The sequence below is a fragment of the Apodemus sylvaticus genome, chromosome 6, assembly GCF_947179515.1.
Source record: "Apodemus sylvaticus chromosome 6, mApoSyl1.1, whole genome shotgun sequence".
Lineage (NCBI taxonomy): Eukaryota > Metazoa > Chordata > Mammalia > Rodentia > Muridae > Apodemus > Apodemus sylvaticus.
The window spans coordinates 126,088,184-126,112,895 of NC_067477.1; the positions used below are offsets into that span (position 1 = coordinate 126,088,184).

Sequence of the window (24,712 nt, forward strand, 5' to 3'; positions counted from 1 at the left end):
AAAGTTATATATGCCCTAATATTTATACCACTTTCTGTTGGTCATGTAACTGCATGATTATAACAATCTAAAATATTCCAATTTTTATTTAAACCATATTGTCAACTCATGAATGTCTTATTAGGTATATGTGGTTGCTATGAATATTAAGAAAGAAGCTGAGTCAAAACCAAAGGGAGCAATGAAAAATACTGATGATGATGACGACGATTATGGTGGCATAGACGAACTGCCTCCAGACAGTTTAATAACCCTGGTGCAGCCTGAACTGCCGACACTCAGCCGCCTGTGGCTGGCAGCATTGAGAGACTATGCACTTTTGACTTCCACCAGCTGAGTTTTCCAGTCAGCTTCCCGCAGATGGTAAGTATTATGTGTGGTAGTTTGCTTTTATGGAGTTCAAACTAATAATAAAATGGACTTGGCAGGGTCTAGAACCAACAGTAACATAATAACATCTTGAAATTTGTGGACGTAAATCTGGAACTATTTCCTTCAGGGTATATGTCCTTTGTACTGGTTTTGTGAATTCAGGGTATGACAGCAAGGAGTCTATTATTAACTGAAGCAAAACCATTAGCGATGTTGTAGTGATAGCGGTACAAATAGAGCATTCTAAGTAGCTATAGGAAACAACTAGTGACCTTTAACCCTGATCGAGTATTGTACTGTGCTGCCCAGTGATTGTGTTTTCATGTAAACTATAGTCAAGCCAAAACCTGTTCCTAAGGCCTTTGCTTATATCATATTACTAGTTCTCCTGTTGAATCAATAGAGACACCATTATGAACATGTTTTTTGTTTAGGAAAAATTCCTCCTCAAAACTGAGCCTTCTTCTCAAATATTTTAATGATAATCATTGAGTTCTCCTTTATTCACTTCTCATCAGGCACCATCAGGTGACAACGAGGAGATAGTAGCAGCTCAGTGTTGGCAGTAGAAATGAGAGGTGGGGGGAGAGGAGAGCAGAAATCAGGAGCCGGTGCCTTGAAGAAGTGCGGCTAGTCCCACCAGGGGTGCACAGTATAGGTTACATGCTGTCCCTGGCTGCAGAGAGGAGAGGCTGGAAGGCGGGGGTCGGGAGGCTCAGAGAGGAGCTTGTTGCCAGAGCACTCTTGTAGGAGGCATCTCAGCTAGCCTATGTTATTCTTAAATGTGTGAACCTTTGTAACAGAAAGTGTACTGGATGGTTTTGTGTGTCACCATGACCAGGCTGGAGTTATCACAGAGAGAGGACCTTCAGTTGAGGAGATGCCCATGAGATCCAGCTGTGGGTCATTTTCTCAGTGATAACGGGGGAGGGCCCACTGTAGGTGGTTCCGTCCCTGGCGTGGTAGCCTTGGGTTCTGTAAGAAAGCAAGCTGAGCAAGCCAGAAAGGAGCATCCTTCCATGGCCTATGCCTGAGCTCCTGCTTCCTAACCTGCTTGAGTTCCACTCCTGACTTCCTTTAGTGATGAACAGCAGTGTGAAAGTGTAAGCTCAATAAACCCTTTCCTCCACAACTTACTTCTTGTTCGTGATGTTTGTGCAGGCATAGAAACCCTGACTAAGATAGAAAGTATGTTTTTACTTGATTTGGTTTTTTTTTTCCCACAGGGGGAGCATTTTATACTCCCGAAACCATTGATACAGCAAGACTTCACTACCGGAACTCCTGGGCCCCAATTCTCCATGCAGTGGCACTCTGGTTAAACAGCACAGGATTTATATGTCAAGAGTGCACAGAAGCAACAACTGAGTCTGGTGTACAGAAACGCTCCCCAGCGGTCAGTTTAAAGCAGGTTCCAGGAGCAATGGCTAGTGCGGAAGCCTTGCCAGAAGTTAACAAGGACAGAATGCACCTGACCCTAGGTGGGCTCACTGTGATGCACTCCAGGCCCTGCCGCTGCAGAGCTTGGAGCTCTCATTGCAATGCTGTGTAAAGCCTTGTGTAGCACACTTCAGAGAAAGAGTAGTACAAGGACCTTCAGCTCCACTTATGAAATAGATGAATTTCTATCTACAAATTATCTAGAACTACTGTAAATGCTCAGCCATAATGTTCACTCACAGAACAGTATTGGTATTTCAAGGAAAAAAATGTACGGTTTTTTATTCAACTTGCTGTTTTGAATTGGTATTTATTGTCCAATGGAGAAAAAACATTTTATGATTTGGTTTTCAATAATTTTTAATTTATAAGTGTTCTTAGTTATGTATTTAATATTCTGCAGGGAATTTGTCATCTCATATTTTTCTGGAAGTGCAAAGTAAGACAACTAGTAGGTGAAATTAGTGAAATTTTAAGTAGATCTCACAGTTGAAAATATGTAAAACACCAGAGTCTTGGCCTTGTACACTGTGAGCACTTGTTTGGACAAGCCTTGTATTTAGCTGGGCATTTATAAACCTTGTATGGGAGATGGATGGCTCAGTGGTTAAGAGTACTTACTCCTTTTAGAGAGGACCTAAGTTCAATTCTAGCACCCCTCAGGTGGGTTCCCAACTGCTCTAACTCCAGCTCCAGTGGCTCTGACACTGTCCTCTGGACTCTGCAGGCATGCACACTCACAGGAACAAACCACACACACACACACACACACACATCATTAAATCTTAAAAAACATATGTATACGATATTGTTGGACAACTCTTTAGTGAAAGTAGTAAAATAGTCATAAATTTATTCTTAATGTAGTATATTTTTTTGAGATAAAGTCTCAATGTGTAGCTTTGGATGTCCTCATTTTGTAGACCAGGCTGGCCTCAAACTCAGAGATAGACTTGTCTCTGCCTCCTAAGTACTGGGATTAAAGGTGAACATCACCACTGTCTGGCTAATGTACTGTATATTTTTTAATTCTAGAAATTGAAAAGTGATTATCTTCATAACACACCTAATTTAAATATTAAATTAATTGAAGCACTCACTACAACCCCATATTGTGTTTGTCTGTGTAGCCTAGAAAACATTTTTTAACTTCCTGGTATAAATAAGTATATAGTAATCTGGGAAAAATAGAGAAAAATATTATATCAAAGCAACACAAGTGTTTTGTGTTGAAGACTCATGGTTTTACTTTGTGCATTCCAGGTGTGAGTATACAGTTTCTTTGTTCCCCTCGACCAGAGGAGCCCATTGAACATGTTACAGCATGCCTGCAGGCCTTACATACCTTACTGGGTTCTCCTTATGCACGAATCCACATTGTGGAAGATCAGGTACAGTGTATTTCTATAATGGATAATTGTATGCTATGTTTTAATTGCATCTATCTTGGAATAAATTTCTCACATTGGAATTAAACATTGTATATTGCTAACAAGATTGTGTAACTAATACCAACAAAAGGGATTTTGTGTCTCCTTACTCTTAGATGACTACACAGAGTTAGACTGCAGCTACACACCATGGCTTTACCATCTTAGATCGGGAGTAGTGAGTATGGGGGTCAGCCCCCAGGGCCACAGCACTGTGATGCACAGGCAAAGGACACCTTCTCACAGAGAGGTAGTCGAATGGGATCTTAGAGAGGAACTGCCAAGGGACAAGTTTCCTTCTGAGAAAGAGCAACACAAATACAAAAACCAGATCCAGGAGTGCATGGCAAGTTCAAGGGTGTACAGTCATTTACTGTCACTGATGTAAGGCAGATAGACATCATGGGTGGGGCTGGGCAAGGCTGGGAAGGCCAAACGTGAAGCTTTCTTTACAAACAAAGGAAATTGGACTCCATACTGAAAGCTAAAGGAAATGCTTAACAATGTTTAAATAGAAGGATGATTAATTTTGTTTGGATGTAACTCAGTTAAAGAGCATCAGCACATATAGATAGAAAAGTAGATAGATGACTGAGAGTGACAGACACAGAAGGATTATACAGTTAGCCTTGAAGAGGTTGGTTTATGAGGTTTGAGAAGGGAGCACGGAGACCAGTTATGAGGCTCTCTATCTAATCCTCCAGAGAACAGTAGTCTAGAAAACTTGAACGAAGGTGAATAGGGGATCATATTGGGAACCTGAGGATAAACAGCAGTTATGGGTCAAAAATCGAGAACTAGATGGGCAGTGGGGACCAGAGAGGGCAAAAGAGGGAGTAGGGCAAAAGCCAGCAGCTCTCAGGGGCAAGGGATACTCTGGGAGAGGCAGGGACATGGAAGGGAAGAAAGTACAGACAGATTCAGGACTACAGCAAGGGCAGAGGAGGCCTGCAGGGGCTTTAAGTAAGAAAGTCTAGAACATTCAGTTACCGAGGAGAGTAGCTTGACAGGAGAGGCACTGGTCTCTCAGTCCCTGGAAGCCTGCTAGGATCTGTGAAGAACATGAAGAACAAGGAACAGACTGGGATGTATTTTGGTTGTGAATTTCTTTGCAATTGAGGGAATGCCTCCAGAGCCTCATGTATGCTGAGCCAGCACTTTCTGACTGAACAGTGCCCCAAGCTGTGTAGGGGCGTTCCTGTGTTAAGAGAAGAGAGGAGAGTTCTGACTTAATTAACTTTCTTTTCTGTTTCTTAATTTATGGCAAGCTCATTGTATCAGTTAGATGAAGAAAAATTTAGAGACCTAAAATTACAGTCTGTGGTTAAGAGCACTGACTGCTCTTCCAGAGGTCTTGAGTTCTTTTCCCAACAACCACATGGTGGCTCACAACAATCTGCATTAGGATCTGATGCCCTCTTCTGGTGTGTCTGAAGACAGCTACAATGTACACACATAAAATAAATAAATAAATAAATCTTTAAAAAAAATGATTACAGTTTGTAATAGTTGTTAAACTGAAAACACACCAATTCCTCAGCTTAGGTGGGCAATTAGGAACTTCAGTGACATTGAATTCTAGCAACACCAATAGCTTAGGTGTTTTATTCCAGTAGGAGAATAATAATCTCTGCATATAAAACATTTAAATATTTAAATACTATATGTTGCTTGAATATCTTATAGGAGAAAATGTGATCTCTCACTCTTCTTATTTCATATATTAAATTTTAGTTATAAAATCATTATTGCATTTGTATTTTCTCAGATTTTAATAGTACACATCTGTCATTTGAAACTGAAATTAACTAACTGCATTTGTATTAACTATAAAAGCTGATTGGTGTTGAGCTGCTAAGTGTCCTGCACCACCTGTTACTGACCTGGAACCCACCCGCTATCCATCTGCTGGTCACTGGAGTTGTGCAGCAGATTGTCAGGGCTGCTCAGGACTATGGACAGGAAAAGAGAAGCGCTCTAAGTAAGCACTGGAAGAAACCTTGTTTGTTCCCCAGGGTTTGGAATTGGTTCTTTTATGTGTATGGCTGTTTTGCCACATGCATGCCTGGGGCCCACAGAGACCGGAAGAGGGCATCGGTTCCCTAGAAGTGGACTTTCAGATGGTTGTGAGCTGCCATGTGGGTGCCAGGAATCAAACCCAGGGCTTCTGGAAGAGCAACCAGTGCTCTTAACTGGTTGCTATCTTAACTTGAGCCATCTCTCTAGCTCTACACTCTGAGTTTTATAACCAGGCATGATGGACATACCTGTAATCTCAGCATTTGGGAGGTAGAAACGAAAAGATGAAAAAGTACAATGTTTGTTCAGCACCATATAGCAGATTCAAAGTCAATTTGGACTAGAGACCGGTCTCAAAACAAAATTAAAATGAAAATGAAAATAGTTTATTTTACTTCTTCCATTCCAAAGTATCAATGTTATGTGGTTCACCTAGCATATTTGTTATTCCTGTTGTGAAGTACAAACTTAATAAAATGCCTAGCAATGATTTTCCAGGTGAAATGGCCTGCTCATGGCTTTCAAGGATGTTTCTTCCAGCCTGAGCACTGTACCAAGGGCAGATGGCACCCGTTACATATTGACTTATAAATCCTTTACAAATGGCTTTAAATATACTTATTATTTTGTGTATGTTTTTGCTGGAAATGTCAAATTATATCTTTTCCTAAGATGAAGAGGATGTGGAAAAAGAGTCCTGTCCTACATTAGGAGAAGGGGGTGACACCGGTGGCCTCATTCCTGGAAAGTCCCTTGTGTTTGCAACCATGGAGCTGATGATGTTCATTTTAGTACGGCATATGCCACACCTGAGTACCAAGATGTTGGACTCTCCAAGTCACATGGTCACGAAAACTCAGCTGTCAGAGGAAAGTACTCGCTTGGTGGCAGCCACGGTGGCCATTCTCTCAGATCTGCCATCGCTTTGTTCACCGGCTGGTGTGTATTGATCAGTATTTGAGAGTGTGCTATGTGGAAGTAGACAAAGATGAGTGTCCTTTGATTTTTACAGTTTCTGTTTCCTTTCTTAAATCTCAGCTGCTAAATGAGAAGTTTTTTAAAGGGTTAGTTTGCCTTTAACAGCCTGGAAAAAACTAAAATTTCTAAAGCTTACAACCTAATGTAGCCTTGCCCACATGTTCAAAATCCTCATCTTGGTTTTGATTCCCAATATCATAAAACAAACGAACACCTGAAGGTTGAGGGAAGACATGAAGTCAGCAGACAAACATGGAAAGAATGACAGCTCCTGTTTTATAATCTGGTTCCCATTCATGAGTGTCATTGCTAACTAATGCATGCCTGAAGACAGTGACAGTCAACTGTAAGGAGCACTGAAAAGAACTGGTGAATAAAGGTGATAGTTGTCAGTAGATTGAACAACTATGGCACGGAATAGACTTCCCTCAGTGTTAAAGCCAAAACAGTCCCAGGAAGTGTGTGGGCCCATTCAGCCCAAGCAGACCTTTCAGACGCCTACCTGGCAAGCATGAACTGGTGACTTCTCCATCTCGGTCTCTTGGAAGGAGCCTCAGTGAGGGCAGGCTCAGGCTCTAGGATGCTTTTGTCTGCACTCTCTGCTCAGGAGTTTATTTCCCTGACCTGAGTTGACTCTTGCCTACTGAAAGGTGATTACATATCTTAGATTCCCCAGGCTACTCAGAGTGTGTGGCTAGTTTTGGACTGTTCGTGGCTCTCCTCTCTTCCCTTATGAAGGGCAGTGTTATATAGCCACCATTGGACGTAAGAAAACCGAGATTCAGTTGGAACAAAAATGAAAATGCCACTTCTGTTTTAAAAACGATGTGGCTCTTTGTCATTTTTAGATATTGATTTATGATAGTAATACAGTAAATTTTGAATAAAATCAAGGATAGAATTAATATTAAATCACTGTCAGCCAGGCACAGTGATGCTGAGGCAGGATTGTTTGAGTGCAGGAGTGTGAAGCCAGGTGAACACAGTCATGAGCCCTTATCTGAGGGGGAGAAGAACACAGTTAACTGTTTAAAAACAGTGTGTGTGTGTGTGTGTGTGTGTGTGTGTGTGTGTGTATGTGTGTATGTGGTGTGTATATGTGTCTGTGTATCTATCTCTGTTTGTGTCTGTGTGTGTATCTGTGTGTGTATCTGTGTGTGTCTGTGTATATATCTGCGTGTGTGTGTCTGTGTGTGTGTGTGTGTGTCTGTGTGTCTGTGTGATGGAAACAGTTATCATGGGAGAATTGAAGGAGTTACAAAATATTTTATTTTATTTGTTTTTATTTCAGGATGTATGACAATCCTGCCCACAATTCTGTTCTTAATTGCAAGAATATTGAAAGACACAGCAATAAAGTCTGCGGACAACCAGGTTCCTGCCCCAGTCAGTGCAGCTCTTCAGGGAATAAAAAGTATCGTGACTCTGTCCATGGCCAAAACTGAGGAAACTCAGAGACAGTGGACAGCTCTAATTCGGAGCACTCTTGCCTGCATCCTGGAATATTCTCAACCAGGTAGCCTGTCTGAGTTTTCAAAGTTTTAATTTCTGAAGATGTTTGTTCCTGGGGCTGGAGAGATGGTTTAGTGGTTAAGAGCACTGGCTGCTCTTCTGAAGGTCCTGAGTTCAATTCCCAGCAACCACATAATGGCTCATAACATCTGTCATTATATCTAAGGCCCTCTTCATGTGTTTCTGAAGACAGTGATAGTATACTCATATTTATATATATATTATGTATATAAAATAAATAAACAGATCTTTAAAAATAAAAAAGATGTTTGTTTGGTAATAAATTATGACTTGAAGAACCTTGTCAGGAGACTGCTGTACAACACTGCATCAGCCCAAGAGATGTTTTGTCACATCTCAGACTTGAAGTATAAATGCATCTTCCAAGAGCATGGGCTCTAAAAAACCTTTTTCTAAGTGCTTATATGCATGTTCCCAGGTTAAAAGGAGAGACAGTATAGACCCAGAACTGACATGTACTGGTACATGTATGCTTACTTACAGGTTTTCTTCTTATTCTCTCCCTTTGGAATCCTGTTCCTCCCTCCCTCTCTCCTTTCCTCCCTCTCTCCTTCTTTCCTCTTCCTCCTTTTGATATTGTTTCATTTATTTTTTGAATCAGGGCCTTGTTATGAAGCCTAGGATACCTTCAAAGTCATGATCATCCCATGTTAGTCTCTTGATTCCTAAGATTACAGAAATATACCACAATGTCTGGCATGTGTTGCAATGAAAATAACAAAATCATAGCAGGACAGGATAGCACATCCTGCTACCCTATAAGAGGCAGGGCAGGTGTTTCTCTGTGAGCTCAAAGCCTCCCAAGTCTACATAGTGAGTTCCAGGCCAGCCAGAGCCAATATAATGAGGCCCTATCTCCAGAGAAAAAGTAATAAAAGAGGAGACTAAATATTTATGACTGTATCCTAACATATCCCCAAATAAAACTACAGTCTTGATATTGAAATATTTTATCCTATGCTTGTATATAGAAGTGAGGGATTTCTTATGTTAATATGTAATATTAATATGTTAATTATATTTTATGTTAATTATATTAGTATATGTTAATTACATATTATATGTTAATTACATATTATATATTAATATGTTAATATTAATTAGCCCAGAAGCTCTGAATTCCCATGGCACAAATTGCATAGCAAATGACTCCCATGAAGTACAGAGAGGGTCCTGAACCTGGAAAGGACTGATGTAGCATTGGAGGGGAATATAAGGACAGAGAAAAAGGAGGGAGGTGATTGGAGAATGGATGGAGAGAAGAAGTTTTATGGGACATATGGGGAGCGGGGATCTGGAAAAGGGGAAATCATTTGGAATGCAAACAAAAATATAGAAAATAAAAATATTAAAAAAATATGTATTAGTTAGCAAATATATATGTATATGTTCATGCTTATAATGAGTAAGATAAGTAATTATGAAATATATGGTATTTGTTTATGTTTTTAATTAAGTAAATTTATTATATTAGTAAAATTTCATTATTTTATCTTTTTAATCAATTTGCCAGTTACTTGTTATCTGTTAATGAGTATGTTTTTTAATTTCTAATTTTCCACAATTACAAAGATAGTTGTGATAAACATCCTTAAAGATTCCTCATGTTTTTTAATGGCACATATGAGGACTGAGAATACATATTTTTTAACACCACTTTCATCAGATAATGCCAAATTGATGTCCACTGTGTCTTTATGAATTTATGATTCCATCAGCAACATCTGCTAATCTAATCTCTGTACATCAATTTGTATTGTCCTTGTACTGGTGAATATAACCATTTTGATATTCATTTTTAATTCAGGGAAAGTACTTTTTCATAGTTTTTATCTTTTCCTACTTAAATTGTATTTTCTTTTTAAATAAAATATCATTGCTGTGAAAACAGAGTAAGAAGGAAAAGTCTGCCACCTTGTTTTTGAAACCTTTTCACAGCCAGGCATCAAGGCTCATATCTAATCCCAGTCCTTAGACAGTGAGGGCAGGCTCGCTATGGAGAGCATTTCCAGCCTGGAATGTTTCTTATTTAAAGAATTGAGGATCTGCACTTAAAAGTTGTGTGTACGTTCACTCAGAAATCCTCCAGGGAGCAATGAGTCCTTTAAAACTGTTGCAATACTTTTCGTCATTTTTAGAACGTTTGATTTTGAAAGAATTTCAAACTTTAATCAGATGGTGGAGAATAGATTTGTGGACTTCAGTATTGTCCAGTATTGTCCTAGATACTGCCTCCCACTCCATTGGACACTGGTGAAATTAATATATCACTACTGTTCCTCATCTTAATTAACTCTACTGAGCCATTTGAGAATATGCCGACATCTTTGTGAGGTTTTACTCCTGAATACTTCATAGGTATCCTAAGAACAGAGAAATTCCTTAAATACCCACAAAAGAATTGCCAAACTTAGGAATTTAGCAATCATGCAGTGTTATTGCTGTTCAAATGTAAATTTCGGAAGTTGTCCTAAGAATGCCTTTTTCTCTGCGTTATTCTCATGTTTCGTTGGGACATTTCCCTAGCCTTTATCTTTTATAGTATTCCGAGTTTGGTTTTATTCTGTTTTGTTGTTTTCTGTGTAGCCCTGGCTGTTCTGGAAGTCACATAGACTAGGTTAGCCTGGAACTCAGGGATACTCCTCTCTCTGCCCCCCCTTACCCCTCAGTGCTAGGATCACGAGCATGCAGTCAATGCATATTCCTGGATTTGAAGACGACAGGACACCTATTGTGTAGAATGTTCCCTGATTTATAGTTGTTCAATTCTCCCCTTGTTTTAATATACATTCAGTTTATACCTTTTGAGCAGGAATATCACATAAGTAATGTATATCTTTCTCAGACAGTCATGTAAGACAACATATAATATTGCTTTGTCCAACATCCAGAATGTCTTGGCCACCAGAATGTCTAGGCCAGGGTTGGTGGCACACACCTTTAGTCCCAGCACTCAGTAGGCAGAGGCAAGTGCATCTCTGAGTTTGAGGCCAGCCTGGTCTATATAGTGAGTTTTAGGACAGTCAGCCAAATCTATAGAGAGAGACCTTGTCTCAAATAAGGAAGCAAATAAACAAACAAAATCTACTTCATTTATTTATTTATTTAATTTCCATATGCATGTGTGCTTGTACAAGAGCATTGGATCCCCTAGAAATAGAGCACCAGACAACCATGAGCTACCGTGTGGATGCTGGGAATTGATCCCAGATCCTCTGGAAGAACAGCCAGTGCCCTCAACTGCTGAGGCATCTCTTTAGACCTTTGGGTTTTCCTTTTTAAGACAAAGTTGTACTTTGTAGTCTACACTGGCCTGATGTCACTCTGTCACCAGGCTGCCTTCAAATTTGTGCTGATAATCCTGCCTCCAACTCCCTCTGCCGGGTTTATGGTTATGCAGCACCATGGCAAATCTAACTTTCATTATTTTGTCAAGATGGCGTCTGCCACAATTCTACATTATAATGCTGCATTTCTCGTTTCTATAATAAGTGCTCTGCAGAGTCTGTCTTAACTGTCTGCTTCCTGTCAAACTTTAACACACCAATTTAAAAAGTGTGCCTGAAGCATTTATTCCTACCATAGTTCCACAATGAGAATTTTGTAATCTGTATTTTTCAGGTTGAGACATACTCTGGTAAACCTTGGAAGAGTGTTGTCCACGTCTGTAACCCCCAAATCTCCCCACGTTACTTGCCTTTTGTTTCGTAGATGACTGTATGCCCGCGCCTGATGAAGCGAGCATGCTTACAGCCATTGCGCTCTTCCTGTGGTCTGCCAGCAGTGAAATAATAGGAGTGCAGTCCCTGCAGAATGGCTGCGTGAACAGATTTAAAAGTGCCCTGAACTCATGTGACCCATGGGTGAGTTACCCCACCAAAGCCTACTTTCTCAGGGGTCTTCAGGTGAGCCCACTAAGAGCTGATGATGCGTGTGACAAGAACTTCCATGCCTGCAGTACGGCTTCATCTTTTGCATCTCCTTATTTGTACTGTGTGCATATGTGTGATGTCTGTGTGTGTGCACGTACTTGTGTGCCACCACACCTATTCTTACCTGCATAACTGTATGGTCAGCCTGTAGAGTGACTTTTAAATGGAAAAGCTGTTTAAGAGCTCTGTGTTTATGTGCTCCAAGTGACATATATAGATACTCACATATGCCGAAATTATCTAATGAATGAAATATTTTATTAACCTAGCCATAATTATTAGAGACTTTACCTGGGTTTTGTTTCATACTATTTATTTCAGTGATACCAAGGATGTTAAAGGATAACATTGTTGCATCTTTTCTGTTACCCTATCCCCCAGACTGGGTTTCTCTGTGTAGCTTAGCTGTCCCAGAACTGGATCTGTGGAATCTGAGGGATCTGTGGAATCTGTGAACCAGGCTGGCTTTGAACTCACAGAGATACGCCAGCCTCTGCCTCCTGAGTGCTGAGATTAAAAGGCCTGCGTCACTGTCACTATTGCATCTTTCAATGAACATGTTTTATGGTTTATTTTGTCAAAGTCCAAGTTAAGGCTTCTCAAACATGCTGCACACCAGGAAAAGAAAATCAGTATAGAACATTCCTGCCTCCACGCTGAGTTTCCTTAAAAATCTTCAGATTTGTAGCTCAGGGACCTGTATTCTTAAACTCACCCTCACACTTTTCTATTTGCAGAGGAATTAATGGTGGTTTACTTTCTGACAAAGTATTGAAACAAATGTACACAATGAGAATGATGACAAATGCTAGCACTCAGGAGCAGAGGCTACCCCATCTCTACAAATTTGAAGCTAGCCTGGTCTACATAGTGAGTTCCATGCTCACTGGAACTATATAATGAGAACTTGCCTCAAGAGACAAGAAAAGAAAAAGCTAGTATGAGGCTTATCTAATCTAGGTATATCCAATGGGACTCTCCTTTCTAGTCCTAGAAATTGATATAAACAGTTGTTTCCAAGAATCATAAGGGGTTGACACATCTAAATAGTGTTTTTATAGCTTTATTCAGTCTTTTGTTAGCCTCTCTTACTCTATTGCATTAAAATTAGACAATTATACATTAAAGGAAGAATTGAAAAGAAATCAGGCTTTCTAGTTCTGACTTTCCCACACAGTAGAAATATTGGTTATATAAGCCTGATGATTTTGGTAACTCATGTATAAGGAATTTCTCTAATCGCCAGTTTCATTTTGTTAGCATGAAGTTCCATTGTTGTCCTTTTCAGAAGCTGTTAGGTGCAGTGTGACTCAGACCTGCTGCATTAATTAAAATCTCTCTTTTACATAGGTTCAAGCCAAATGCTACCAGCTTCTCCTCTCGGTCTTCCAGCATTCCAATCGCGCGCTTTCTACTCCCTACATCCACTCATTAGCCCCACTAGTGGTCGCGAAGCTGAAAGCTGTGGAGAAAAACAGACCAGCCAGTAGCACGGAACTTCTGGCTGTCCAAGAAGGAATTAAAGTTCTTGAAACATTGGTTGTTCTTGGGGAAGAACAGAACAGTAAGTATTTTCTGATTAAATGCCACTAGTCCAAAATGAAGACCTGTGTTATTTATGAATCTTAACATTAAATATGGGCTTTGTAGCAGTGAGCTTTCTGAGAAGCAGTTATGGTCTGAGTACATGATGTTTTCGCTCATGTTACTAGTACAACATATTGGGTTTCTGTATATTTATTTTTCAGTGAATTACTCAGTGAATTACCGAGGGCATTTTAACACATGGATTCCGGTTTTAATTTTCTAGCAATGTATTCTTAAGAACTAGAAATAGTATAGATTTAATATAATTTTTAAAATAAAATAAAAATTACATAAACCTTCTGTTATAACCATGAAGTAGAAGCACCAAGTATCATAAGATACCTCAGGATTTGATACTTAACTTTTGCTTCATGAAAACTGTAAAATGCCTTTATTGAACCAGAAATGTATGCAGATGCACACTCAAATTGGATTTTTAATTGTTGTGGGAAGGCTAAATTCCCAACAAATGCCTTATGATTAAACATTAAGCTGCTCCTAATTTTCAAGACCCTCTTCCTGAGCGGGGAAAGACTTCCCCTTCACAGGGAATCCTGGCCTCCATGCTAAGCAGGGGCGGGGTCTCATCTCTGTTGGTCTCCATGTGAAGCTTAAATCTAAACTGGGCATCTGTTAAGGAACTGAAAGGCAAGTCAGTTCCAAAGTACTTTAAATATTGAAGGACAGTAAGATCAGTGTTACCATTACAAAGTGAATAAGATTAAGTCCTGTCTATAAAGTTTATAGTTAGCAAAATAAAAATAGAAATACAGTTAATCCTACTTTGTATCCAAGTAACCTACACATTAATTTATTGCTTCCTGTAATAAATTCTTGTGAACAGTCCTCTCTTCCTTACTGCCTCAGTTCTGACATGACTTCATTTTGTGCCTGCTGCAAACTTGAGTCCATGGCTTCATGCCTGTGATCAACTGCTGAGCTGTGTCTCCAGTCACACAATAGCTTGTCAAAATTCTCAACTTTCTTCACAAGTTTCTGGGAAAGTTTTTCATGAAAAGAGATCACATTTGCAAAGAGGTCAAAAAAGTTAAATGATAATTCAAAACGTAAAGGTCCTCTTAAAGTCATATGACTATATAAGACTTTTAAAAATCTGAAAAATGTTATCAAAGTAACATCATTCATTCAAGTCCTTATTCATTTAGTTATTACTATCCTCCTAGTCTATCTAATCCTATTAAGTGATTATTTTACCATTTTTATCCCTGTGAATTGATATTAAACCCAGGCACATCCATTTTCTCACCAAGCTATACCTCCACACTTAACCTTTATTTTGCATAGCATTTAGTCTTGAATTTTAACCAATGGCGGAGCTAGAGAAGGGACTCAAGGACCTGAAGAGGTTTGCAGCCCCATAGGAACAATAATATGTACCAACTAGTAATCCCAGGGCTCCCAGAGACTAAACCACCAACCAAACAGTACACATGGAGGGACCCATGGCTGCAGCTACACATGTAGCAGAGGATGGCCATTGGTCCTGTGAAGGATCAGTGCCACAGTTTAGGGGAATGCCAGGTCAGGAGAATGAGGAGGAGAGGAGATTGGAAAGCAGGGGGTGGGGGAATAGGATAGGGGGTTTTGGGAGGGGTAACGAGGAAAGGGGATACCATTTGAAATGTAAATAAAGCAAATATCAAATAAAAAAAAGTCCAGTTACTTTTTATATGTATTTACTAACTATATACTTATTTTTTCTCTTAAAACTCTTGCTGTAGTATAAAACATTTATAATAAAAGTAAAACCAAGTATTATTGGCACATCTTACTAATAATGCAAATTGATCCTATTAGAAGATGGAAATTGTAATGCTTTAGTTGTACTGATGTTTTAAACTTTACTTTTTGAGATTTATTTAGTTCATAGATACGGCTGCAGCCTTGTTTGCTATTAAACTGTAGTTGCACAAATAAATGTTATATATTACATAAAATATCGTTATTATTCCAGATGATGAGCTGCAGGACTGAGTGATGGTCAGTGGTTAAGAGCACTGGATGACCTGGGTTCAATTTGCAGCATCCACACGACAGCTCACAATTGTCTGTTAAAAAAAAAAAAAAAAAAAAAAAAAAAAAAACCAGTCAATCTTCTGAGTTTGAGGCCAGCCTGGTCTACAGAGTGAGTTCCAGGACAGTCAGGGCTGTACAGAGAAACCCTGTCCTGAAAAACAAACAAACAAACATAAAACAAAACCCCAAAACCCAGTCCATCTGCACGCTCTCCAGTCATGCCAGTCCTTTCTGCTCTCCGTTCCAGGAGTCCAGTTACTCGCTCTTCTAGTGCCCACTCTGATTTCTTACCTGCTGGATGAAAGTTCTTTTGCCTCAGCAAGTCCGATCTCCAAAGATCTTCATGAGTTTGCACTCCAGAACTTAATGCATATTGGACCTCTGTACCCACATGCTTTCAAGACAGTGATGGGGGCTGCTCCTGAACTGAAAGCTCGCCTAGAGACTGCTGTCCGAGCCAGCCAGGCAAGCAAAGCTAAGGCAGCCGCCAGGCAGCCTGCCCCATCACACATTCTGCACCAACAATCAAGCTGAAAACAAGCTTTTTGTATTGTGCCTTTCCATTCATCTGTATCTATTTTTTTCTCAAACATTTACCATGTTATAGATTAATACTAACATGCACATAATATATTACAATGGTCACACAATATAAAATTCAAGATAAATAAACTGACACACAGAACATGTGTACATTGCATTCATATTACAGATTAAGACATGACACTTTCTGATCTTGTAAAAACATAGTCAAGATCATGATAACTTATCATTTTTAAAAACTGAGTGCTTTGCATTACATGGTAATTCTTTGGTTTTATTTAAAATCTTTGTACTTACTAAAAGAAGTAGCTTTTCTGCAAAGCTTGATTGTTTCATTCATGATAGAAGACAAAACTTCCATTTTATGAATAACTACATATTTATGTACAGTAAACCCATAGGATGCATAAACTCCAAACTCCGTTAAGACCTTTGCTGGAGGACATGGTGATGAGAGTCTTAAAATGAGACGGAGCCCTCAAGACTGAGATGAATGGACACCAAGCGATCATATGCATTGCAAAGGCATGAGAGAAGTCTGACCGAATGAGAAACAAGTTGGCAAAACAAAACTGCCATTACGAGTCATTTAAGGTTTTCTTTGGAAGGCTGGCACCCAGAACTCCCAGCACCCGGATGACTGAGAGCAAGAATATGTGCGTTCTGGTGGATAAGGGCTGACTAGGTCTGCTAGCCAGCTGAGGGAAGCACTGTCTGCTCCATGCACCAAGCAGCCACCTCTTCCTCTATCTGAACAGTTTAGCACAGTTGCAGACAAGGACGACAGGATCGGCTTGTTTGGAAAGATACTGACCACCTGTCTGGATCTCCGCTGTGGGTGCTCGAGCTCCCATGGAGATGGCTTCGCGATGGCCGCGGTTATACTTCTGCTTTGGCTTCTGGCTCCTTTCCATTGTCCGTCGGACAACAGCTTCATGGAGCCCCTAATCCTCCTCCAGTCTGCCTCCTCTCCTCCTCCACCACAGCCCTCCTCCTGCTCCTCCTCCAGCTGCTGCTCCTCTAGCTTCTTCTGCATGTCCAGGTGCCTCTCATAGCGCTGCCTGGCTCGCTCTTCCCTCTCTAGCCAGATGTTTTCCCGTGCAGCTAGATGTTTTTCTCGTTCCTCACAGCGTTCTCTGGCGAGATGCTGCTGGTCAGGTCAAAGCATAGCACAGGGGGATCTGGTTTATTCCTGTGTGGTTGTCAGTTTGTCCTAAAATGGAAGTGGGGCGGCTGGGGGCAATTCTCTTTTCTTGTGCTTTATGCCATCAGACGCTAGGACAGCAAAGGCGCACACTCTCATTTGTATTTATATTTCTTGTAGTTAGTGACTACCTTTGAGCCATTCCACATTACGGATTGTTTTATTTGTATATTGGAATTATAATGCTTTGAAGTTGATTAAGTGAAATAGTGTTTATACCTCTTACTGAGTTTTAAAAATCAAGTGGTAAAATATTTTCAGTTTTTTCTCAGTATATTTCTCTTTTGTTGATTCTTGTTTGTTGTTCCTGTGGGGTTTTGTTTCTGGTTTTTGGTACAGGTTACTGTACCAGAGCCTTGCTCAGTACTGTAAGCATGCACTGTACTGATGGATGCCCCTGGTCCCTAATTAATTTAATGTTCTTAACTCTAAGCCACAGTCCTTTAACTTTCTTCGAATATAATTTCATCATGTAGTTAGTCAGTCATTGGATAGTACTAGGAAAAGAAAATGGGTTAAATTTTAGCATTTGTCATAAAAAAACTAATTGAAAAGCAAACAGAGAATAAAATTGGAAATGGCTCAAATAACAGAAAAAACTTTGTTTATGGTAAATATCCTATGAATAAAAGCACATTTTCTAGCCATTCCATCAAATATCCTTGTCTTTCTGATGGGCTTTTGACTTTTACATTAAATGCCTAAATTATGCTGCATATATCTGTCTTGCTTACTTAATTGAAATCCTCATCTAAAGATCTGCGAAGGCATTTCCAGTGTGCTGTGCTATTCTGCTTATTTTTAATGGCTAAAATTTGTCCTGCTCCATGAACTTCCCTAACCTAAAGGGAGAGAAGCCCATGAATATACAAGAAGCCTACAGAACTCCAAATAGACTGGACCAGAACAGAAATACACATACTAGTCAAAACCCCAAATGTACTAAATAAAGAATATTAAAAGCAGTAAGAGAAAAAGGCCACGTAGCATATAAAGGAAGAACTGTCAGAATTACACCGGACTTCTCACCAGAGACTATGAAAGCTTGAAGATCGTGGGCTGATCTCATGCAGACTCTAAGAGAACACAAATGCCAGGCAAGACTACTATACCCAGAAAACTCTCAATCACCATAGATGGAGAAACCAAGATATTCCATGATAAAATCAAATTTACACAATATCTTTCCACAAACCCAGCCCTACAAAGGATAATAGGTGGAAAACACCAATACAAGGAGGGAAACTACACCCTGGATAGAGCAAGATAGTAATCTTCTTTCATCAAACCCAATAGAAGATAACCACTCAAATATAAAAATAACATCAAAAATAACAGGGAATAATAATCACTTTTCCTTAATATCTCTTAACATCAGTGGACTCATTCCCAAATAAAAAGACAAAGGCTAACAGACTGGATATGTAAACAGGACCCTCCATTTTGCTGCATACAGGAAGCACACCTCAGTGTCGAAGACAACACTACCTCAGAGTAAAAGGCTGGAAAACAATTTTACAAGCAAATGGTCTCATGAAACAAGCCGGAGTAGCCACTCTAATATAGGATAAAATTTAGTTTCAACCTGAAGTCATCAAAAGAGACATGGAAGGACACTTCTTACTGGTCAAAGGAAAATTCCACCAAGAAGAACTCTCAATTCTGAACATCTATTCTCCAAATTTAAGGGAAATCTCATTCATAAAAGAAACTTTACAGTGTCCTTTGCCTTAAAGAAACTTTGTAATTTTATGCGGTCCCATTTGCCAATTCTTGATCTTAGGGCATAAGCTATTGGTGTTCAGTTCAGGAACTTTTCCCTTGTGCCCATGTCCTCAAGGGGTTTCCCCACTTTCTTTTCTATTAGTTTCAGTGTGTCTGGTTTTACGTGGAGGTCCTTGATCCATTTGGAGTTGAACTTAGTACAAGGAGATAAGAATGGATCAATTCGCATTCTTCTGCATGCTGACCTCCAGTTGAACCAACATTATTTGTTGAAAAGGCTATCTTTTTTCCACTTTCAGCTCCTTTGTAGGGAGCTATTGTAGGGATCAAGTGACCATAGGTGTGTGGATTCATTTCTGGGTCTTCAATTCTATTCCATTGGTCCACTTGCCTGTCACTGTGCCAATACCATGCAGTTTTTAACACTATTGCTCTGTAGTATTGCTTGAGGTCTGGGATACTGATTCCCCCAGAAGTTCTTTTACTGTTGAGAATAGTTTTAGCTATCCTGGGTTTTTTGTTATTCCAGATGAATTTGAGAATTGCTTTTTCTAACCTTATGAAGAACTGAGGTGGGATTTTGATGGGGATTGCATTGAATCTGTAGATTGCTTTTGGCAAGATGGCCATTTTAACTATATTAATCCTGCCAATCCACGAGCATGGCAGATTTTTCCATTTTCTGAGGTCTTCTTCGATTTCCTTCTTCAGAGACCTGAAGTTCTTCCAACAAAGTGGGAAAAGATCTTCACCAACTCTGCATCTGATAGAGGACCAATATCCAATATATAGAAAGAACTCAAGAAGTTAGACCCCAGGGAACCAAATAACCCTATTAAAATATGGGGTACAGTCCTAAACAAACAATTTCCACCTGAAAAAATTTGGATGGCCGAGAAGCACCTTAAGAAATGCTCAACATCATTAGTCATTAGGGAAATGCAAATCAAAACAATCCTGAGATTTCACCTCACACCAGTCAGAATGTCTACAGTTAAAAACTCAGGAGACAGCAGGTGGTGGCCAGGATGTGGAGAAAGAGGAAAACTCCTCCAGTGCTCGTGGGATTGCAAGATGGTCCAACCACTCTGGAAATCAGTCTGGTGTTTCCTCAGAAAACTGGACATGACACTTCCAGAGGACCCTGCTATACCTCTCCTGGGCATATATCCAGAGGATTCCCCAGCATGCAATAAGGACACATGCTCCACTATGTTCATAGCAGCCTTATTTATAATAACCAGGAGCTGGAAAGAACCCAGATGTCCTTCAATGGAGGAATGGATACAGAAAATGTGGTATATTCACACAATGGAATACTACTCAGCAATTAAAAACAATGAATTCATGAAATTTTTAGGCAAATGGTTGGATCTGGAAAATATCATCCTAAGTGAGGTAACCCAATCACAAAAGAATACACATGGAATGCAATCATTGATAAGTGGATATTAACTAGCCCAGAAGCTCGTAATACCCAAGACACAAATAGCATATCAAATGACTCCCATGAAGAAGTAAGGAGAGGACCCTGATCCTGAAAAGGCTTGATCCAGCATCTTATGGGAGTACCAGGACAGAGAAAAAGGAGGGGAGTGATTGGAGAATGGGTGGAGAGAAGAGAACTTATGGGACATATGGGGAAGGAGTAACCAGGAAAGGGGAAAGGATTTGGAATGTAAACAAAGAATTTAGAAAATAAAAATAAAAAAAAAACCCAAAACCAACCAAACAAAAAAGAAACTTTACTATAGCTCAAAGCACACATTGTACCTAACACAATAATTGTGTGTGACTTTGACACTCCACTCTCCTCAGTGGACCAATCAGGAAAACAAACCAAACAGGGATACAGTGAAACTATTAGAAGCTTTGGACCAGGTGGATTTAACATACATATATGTTAAATATATATAAAACATTTCATCCTAAAGCAAAAGAATATACCTGTTTCTTAGCACTTCATGGTACCTTCTCCAAAATTGACTGTATAATTTGACACAAGGCAGACCTCAACAGATATAAGATCAAACTAATCCCATGCCTCCGATCAATCACTATGGAGTAAGGGTGGTCTTCAATAGCAACAAAAACAACAGAAAGCCCACATACACATGGAAGCTGAACAATACTGTACTCAACTATACCTTGGTCAAGGAAGAAATAAAGAAGTCAAAGACTATTTAGACTTTACTGAAAATGAAGGTACAATATACGCACATTTATGGGCACAATGAAAACAGTGCTAAGAGGAAAACTCATAACTCTGAGTGCCTCCAAAAAGAAACTGGACAGAGCATACACTAGCAGCTTAATGGCATACCTGAAAGCCCTGGAAGAAAAAGAAGCTAATTCACCCAAGAGGAGTAGAAGACAGAAAATCATCAAACTCAGGGCTGAAATCACTCAAGTAGAAACAGAACCATACAAAGAATCAACAAACCCAGGAGCTGGTTCTTTGAGAAAATCAAAAGATAGATAAACCCTTAGCCAGACTAACCAGAGGGCATAGAGATATTATCCAAATTAACAAAGTTAGAAGGGAGATATAAGCCGGGCGTGGTGGCTCATGCCTTTAATCCCAGCACTTGGGAGGCAGAGGCAGACAGATTTCTGAGTTCGAGGCCAGCCTGGTCCACAGAGTGAGTTCCAGGACAGCCAGCACTATACAGAGAAACCCTGTCAACAAAAAAACAAAAAACAAACAAAAAAAGAAGGGAGATATAACAATAGAAACTGAAGAAATTAAAAAAATCATCAGATCCTCCTGCAAAAGCCTATACTCAACACAACTGGAAAATCTGTAGAAAATGGACAATTTCCTAGAAAGATACCAAATAACAAAACTAAATCAGGATCAGATAGATCATCTAAACAGTCCCATAACTGGTAAAGGAATAGAAGTGGATATTGAAAGTCGTAAAAAAAAAAAAAAAAAAAAAAAAAAAAAAAAAAAGCACAGGACCAGATGGTTTTAGTGCAGAATTTTATCAGACCTTCAAAGAAGACCTAACACCAAAACTCTTTAAACTATTCCACAAAATAGAAACAGAAAGAACACTACCCAACTCGTTCTATGAATCCACAATTAAGCTGATACGAAAACCACACAAAGAACCAACAAAGAAAGAGAACTTCAGACCAATTTCCATTATGAATATCGATGCAAAAATACTCAGTAAAACTCTTGCCAACTGAATCCAAGAACACATAAAAAAAAAAAAAAGATCATCCACCATGATCAAGTAGGCTTCATCCCAGGGATGCAATATACGGAAATCCGTCAATGCAATCCACTACATAAACTCAAAGAAAAAAAAAAACACATGGCCATTTCATTAGATGCTGAAAAAGCATTTGACAAAATTCAGCATCCTTTCATTCTAAAAGTCTTGGAAAGAAGAGGAATTCAAGGGCCATATGTAACAATACCAGGAAACATGCAGTAAAAGCAATATACAGCAAACCAGTAGCCAACATCAAACTAAATGGAGAGAAACTTGAAACAATCCCACTAAAATCAGAGACTACACAAGGCTGCCCCCTCTCCACATATATTTTCAATATAGGATTAGAAGTTATAGCTAGAGCAATTAGACAACATAAGGAGGTCAAAGGGATACAAATTGTAAAGGAAGAAGTCAAACTATCACTATTTGCAGATGATATGATAGTATACTTAAGTGACACAAAAAACTCCACCAGAGAACTCTTATAGTTGATAAACAACTTCATCATACTGGCTGGTTATAAAATCAACTTAAGCAAGTCAGTAGACTGCCTGTATTCAAAGGACAAGCAGGGTGAGAAAGAAATTAGGGAAATGACACCCTTCACAATAGCCAAAAACATTATAAAGTATCTTGGTGTGACTCTACCAAACAAAGGAAAGGTCTGTATGACAAGAACTTCAGGTCTGTAAAGAAAGACATCGAAGAAGACTTCAGAAAATGGGAAAATCTTCCATGCTCTTGGATTGACAGAATTAATATAGTAAATATGGCCATCTTGCCAAAAGCAATGTACAGATTGAAAGCAATCCCTATCAAAATCCCAACTCAATTCTTCATAGAGTTAGAAAGAGCAACTCTCAAATTCATGGAATAACAAAATACCCACGATAGCTAAAACTATTCTCAAAAGTAAAAAACTCTTCTGTGAGCTATGAATACCCAAGGCACTAATAGCATGACAGATGACTCCCATGAAGAAGTATGGAGAGGGTCCTGATCCTGGAAAGGATTGATCTAGCATTGGAGGGGAATATAAGGACAGAGAAAAAGGAGGGAGGTGATGAGAGAATGGATGGAGAGAAGAAGGTTTATAGGACATATGGGGAGGGGGGATCTGGGAAAGGAGAAATCATTTGGAATGTAAACAAAGAATATAGAAAATAAAAATATTAAAAAGAAAAAAAAGTTACAGGCCAACCTAAGTGTCAGAGGACATTTCCAGATAGTGAAGCCCTACTTTAAAAAATAGTTTATTCCTATTACCCTGGATTGTGTTGCCATGTTTTCCCACCTCATCTGTTGAAACCAACAGCTGTTTTCATGCCTGGGAGCCCAACACAGCCAGTACAGAGAAGACATTTCCTAAGTGTTATCTAAGTGAACTCACCAGGGAAGTCCAAGTTAATAAAATCTTTTCTCTTGTATCAGCCATGGAGAAACTTAGCACATTCATTACAAAAAATATTGAATCAGTGCTGCCACTAAGTAGCTTGGAAATATAAAGACTGCTCATAGGAATTTTTATTTCCCTCCCAGAGTCCATCAAATTAATTATGAGCACATATGTGATGTGGGGGCAGAGGACATGCAGGGATACCACTAACTGAAACACACTCATTTTTATTAGACTGTAGTTTTATTGCAAGGTAGGTTTTCTTTCCCCCACACTAGGCTGATATCTGCACTGTCCAATCCAGTAGGCGCTACCTATAGATGGCTATTGAAGTTTCAGTCCATTAAAATGAAATAGAATTTGTCATTCTGTCCTTCTGTAGCCACATCTCAAGTGCCCCAAAGCCATACCTGTCTGGTGGCTGTGACGCTGCACAGTACAGACACAGACATCGTTAGCAGCACTGTCTACACAATTACAAAGATGTCCTCAGAAAGCCTGACTTACTTCTTAGCTCCCAGGATCCTGGTGCTCCTCTGCTGCTTACTGGATGTGGGTCCCGGGTCTAGCAAATTGCAAGCACACAAGTGAGTGCCAGGGACCTTTGTACCTCATCCCCAAAGAGATGAATCCCCCTGTCCCTAGATGTGAAGCTGTCTACATTATACAGACGGGTTAACAATATCAGAGTTTTCATCATTACCCATTCTCAAAACCCTATCCTAGATGGAAGCTTGAAAAGAAAAGATGGAAAAATATATGTAATATATTTTACAGCAACGGGAGGCACTAGGGATGCTGAAGGATTATGAATAATTACAATATGTTGAGGAACTGAGTCCGAGGATACGAGGAATAGGCAATAAAAATAAAACGGAGGGGGGGGGAAGTAAGTAAGTGGATCTGATATAAAAGGGTGGGGCCTACTGGGCTCTGAATAAAACCAACTATGAATTCAAGACAAAAGCAATGGACCTGACCTTGTGTTCTCTGCTCCACAGTTCTATCTCCAAAGTATAATGGTCACACCAAGAAAATCCCTGCGGTGACTACACCAAGTCTGGAAGACATCACTCCCCCTCCACGCCTAACAATTTCACCCAAGGGCTCCAGCCAGAGCAAAGCCACTTCTGCTCTGCTCGCCCTGCTCTGAACATCTACTTCTGCCTAGTGACCTCTGAGGACCTGCAGTGGAAAAGGAGTCACATGAGGACTCATCTTCAGCTTCCATTGAGACCCCGCCCCCATCGCTACAGGAGAGAAGGGAGGCTGACTGGAAGAGAGGG

At 39.7% G+C, this 24,712-nt stretch overlaps 1 protein-coding gene across 1 annotated transcript in view; it reads left to right on the plus strand.

The window, feature by feature from the left end:
- Nucleotides 1-16,045, plus strand: part of LOC127687999 (HEAT repeat-containing protein 5B-like) — a 257,762-nt gene extending 241,717 nt beyond the window's left edge. The window contains 12 exon segments of the mRNA XM_052186758.1: nucleotides 125-328; nucleotides 330-363; nucleotides 1,599-1,853; nucleotides 3,076-3,203; nucleotides 5,079-5,223; nucleotides 5,934-6,200; nucleotides 7,531-7,755; nucleotides 11,484-11,635; nucleotides 13,055-13,268; nucleotides 15,576-15,830; nucleotides 15,833-15,898; nucleotides 16,041-16,045. Coding sequence (XP_052042718.1) covers nucleotides 125-328; nucleotides 330-363; nucleotides 1,599-1,853; nucleotides 3,076-3,203; nucleotides 5,079-5,223; nucleotides 5,934-6,200; nucleotides 7,531-7,755; nucleotides 11,484-11,635; nucleotides 13,055-13,268; nucleotides 15,576-15,830; nucleotides 15,833-15,898; nucleotides 16,041-16,045 — 1,950 coding nt within the window.
- Nucleotides 16,046-24,712: the final 8,667 nt, after the last annotated feature.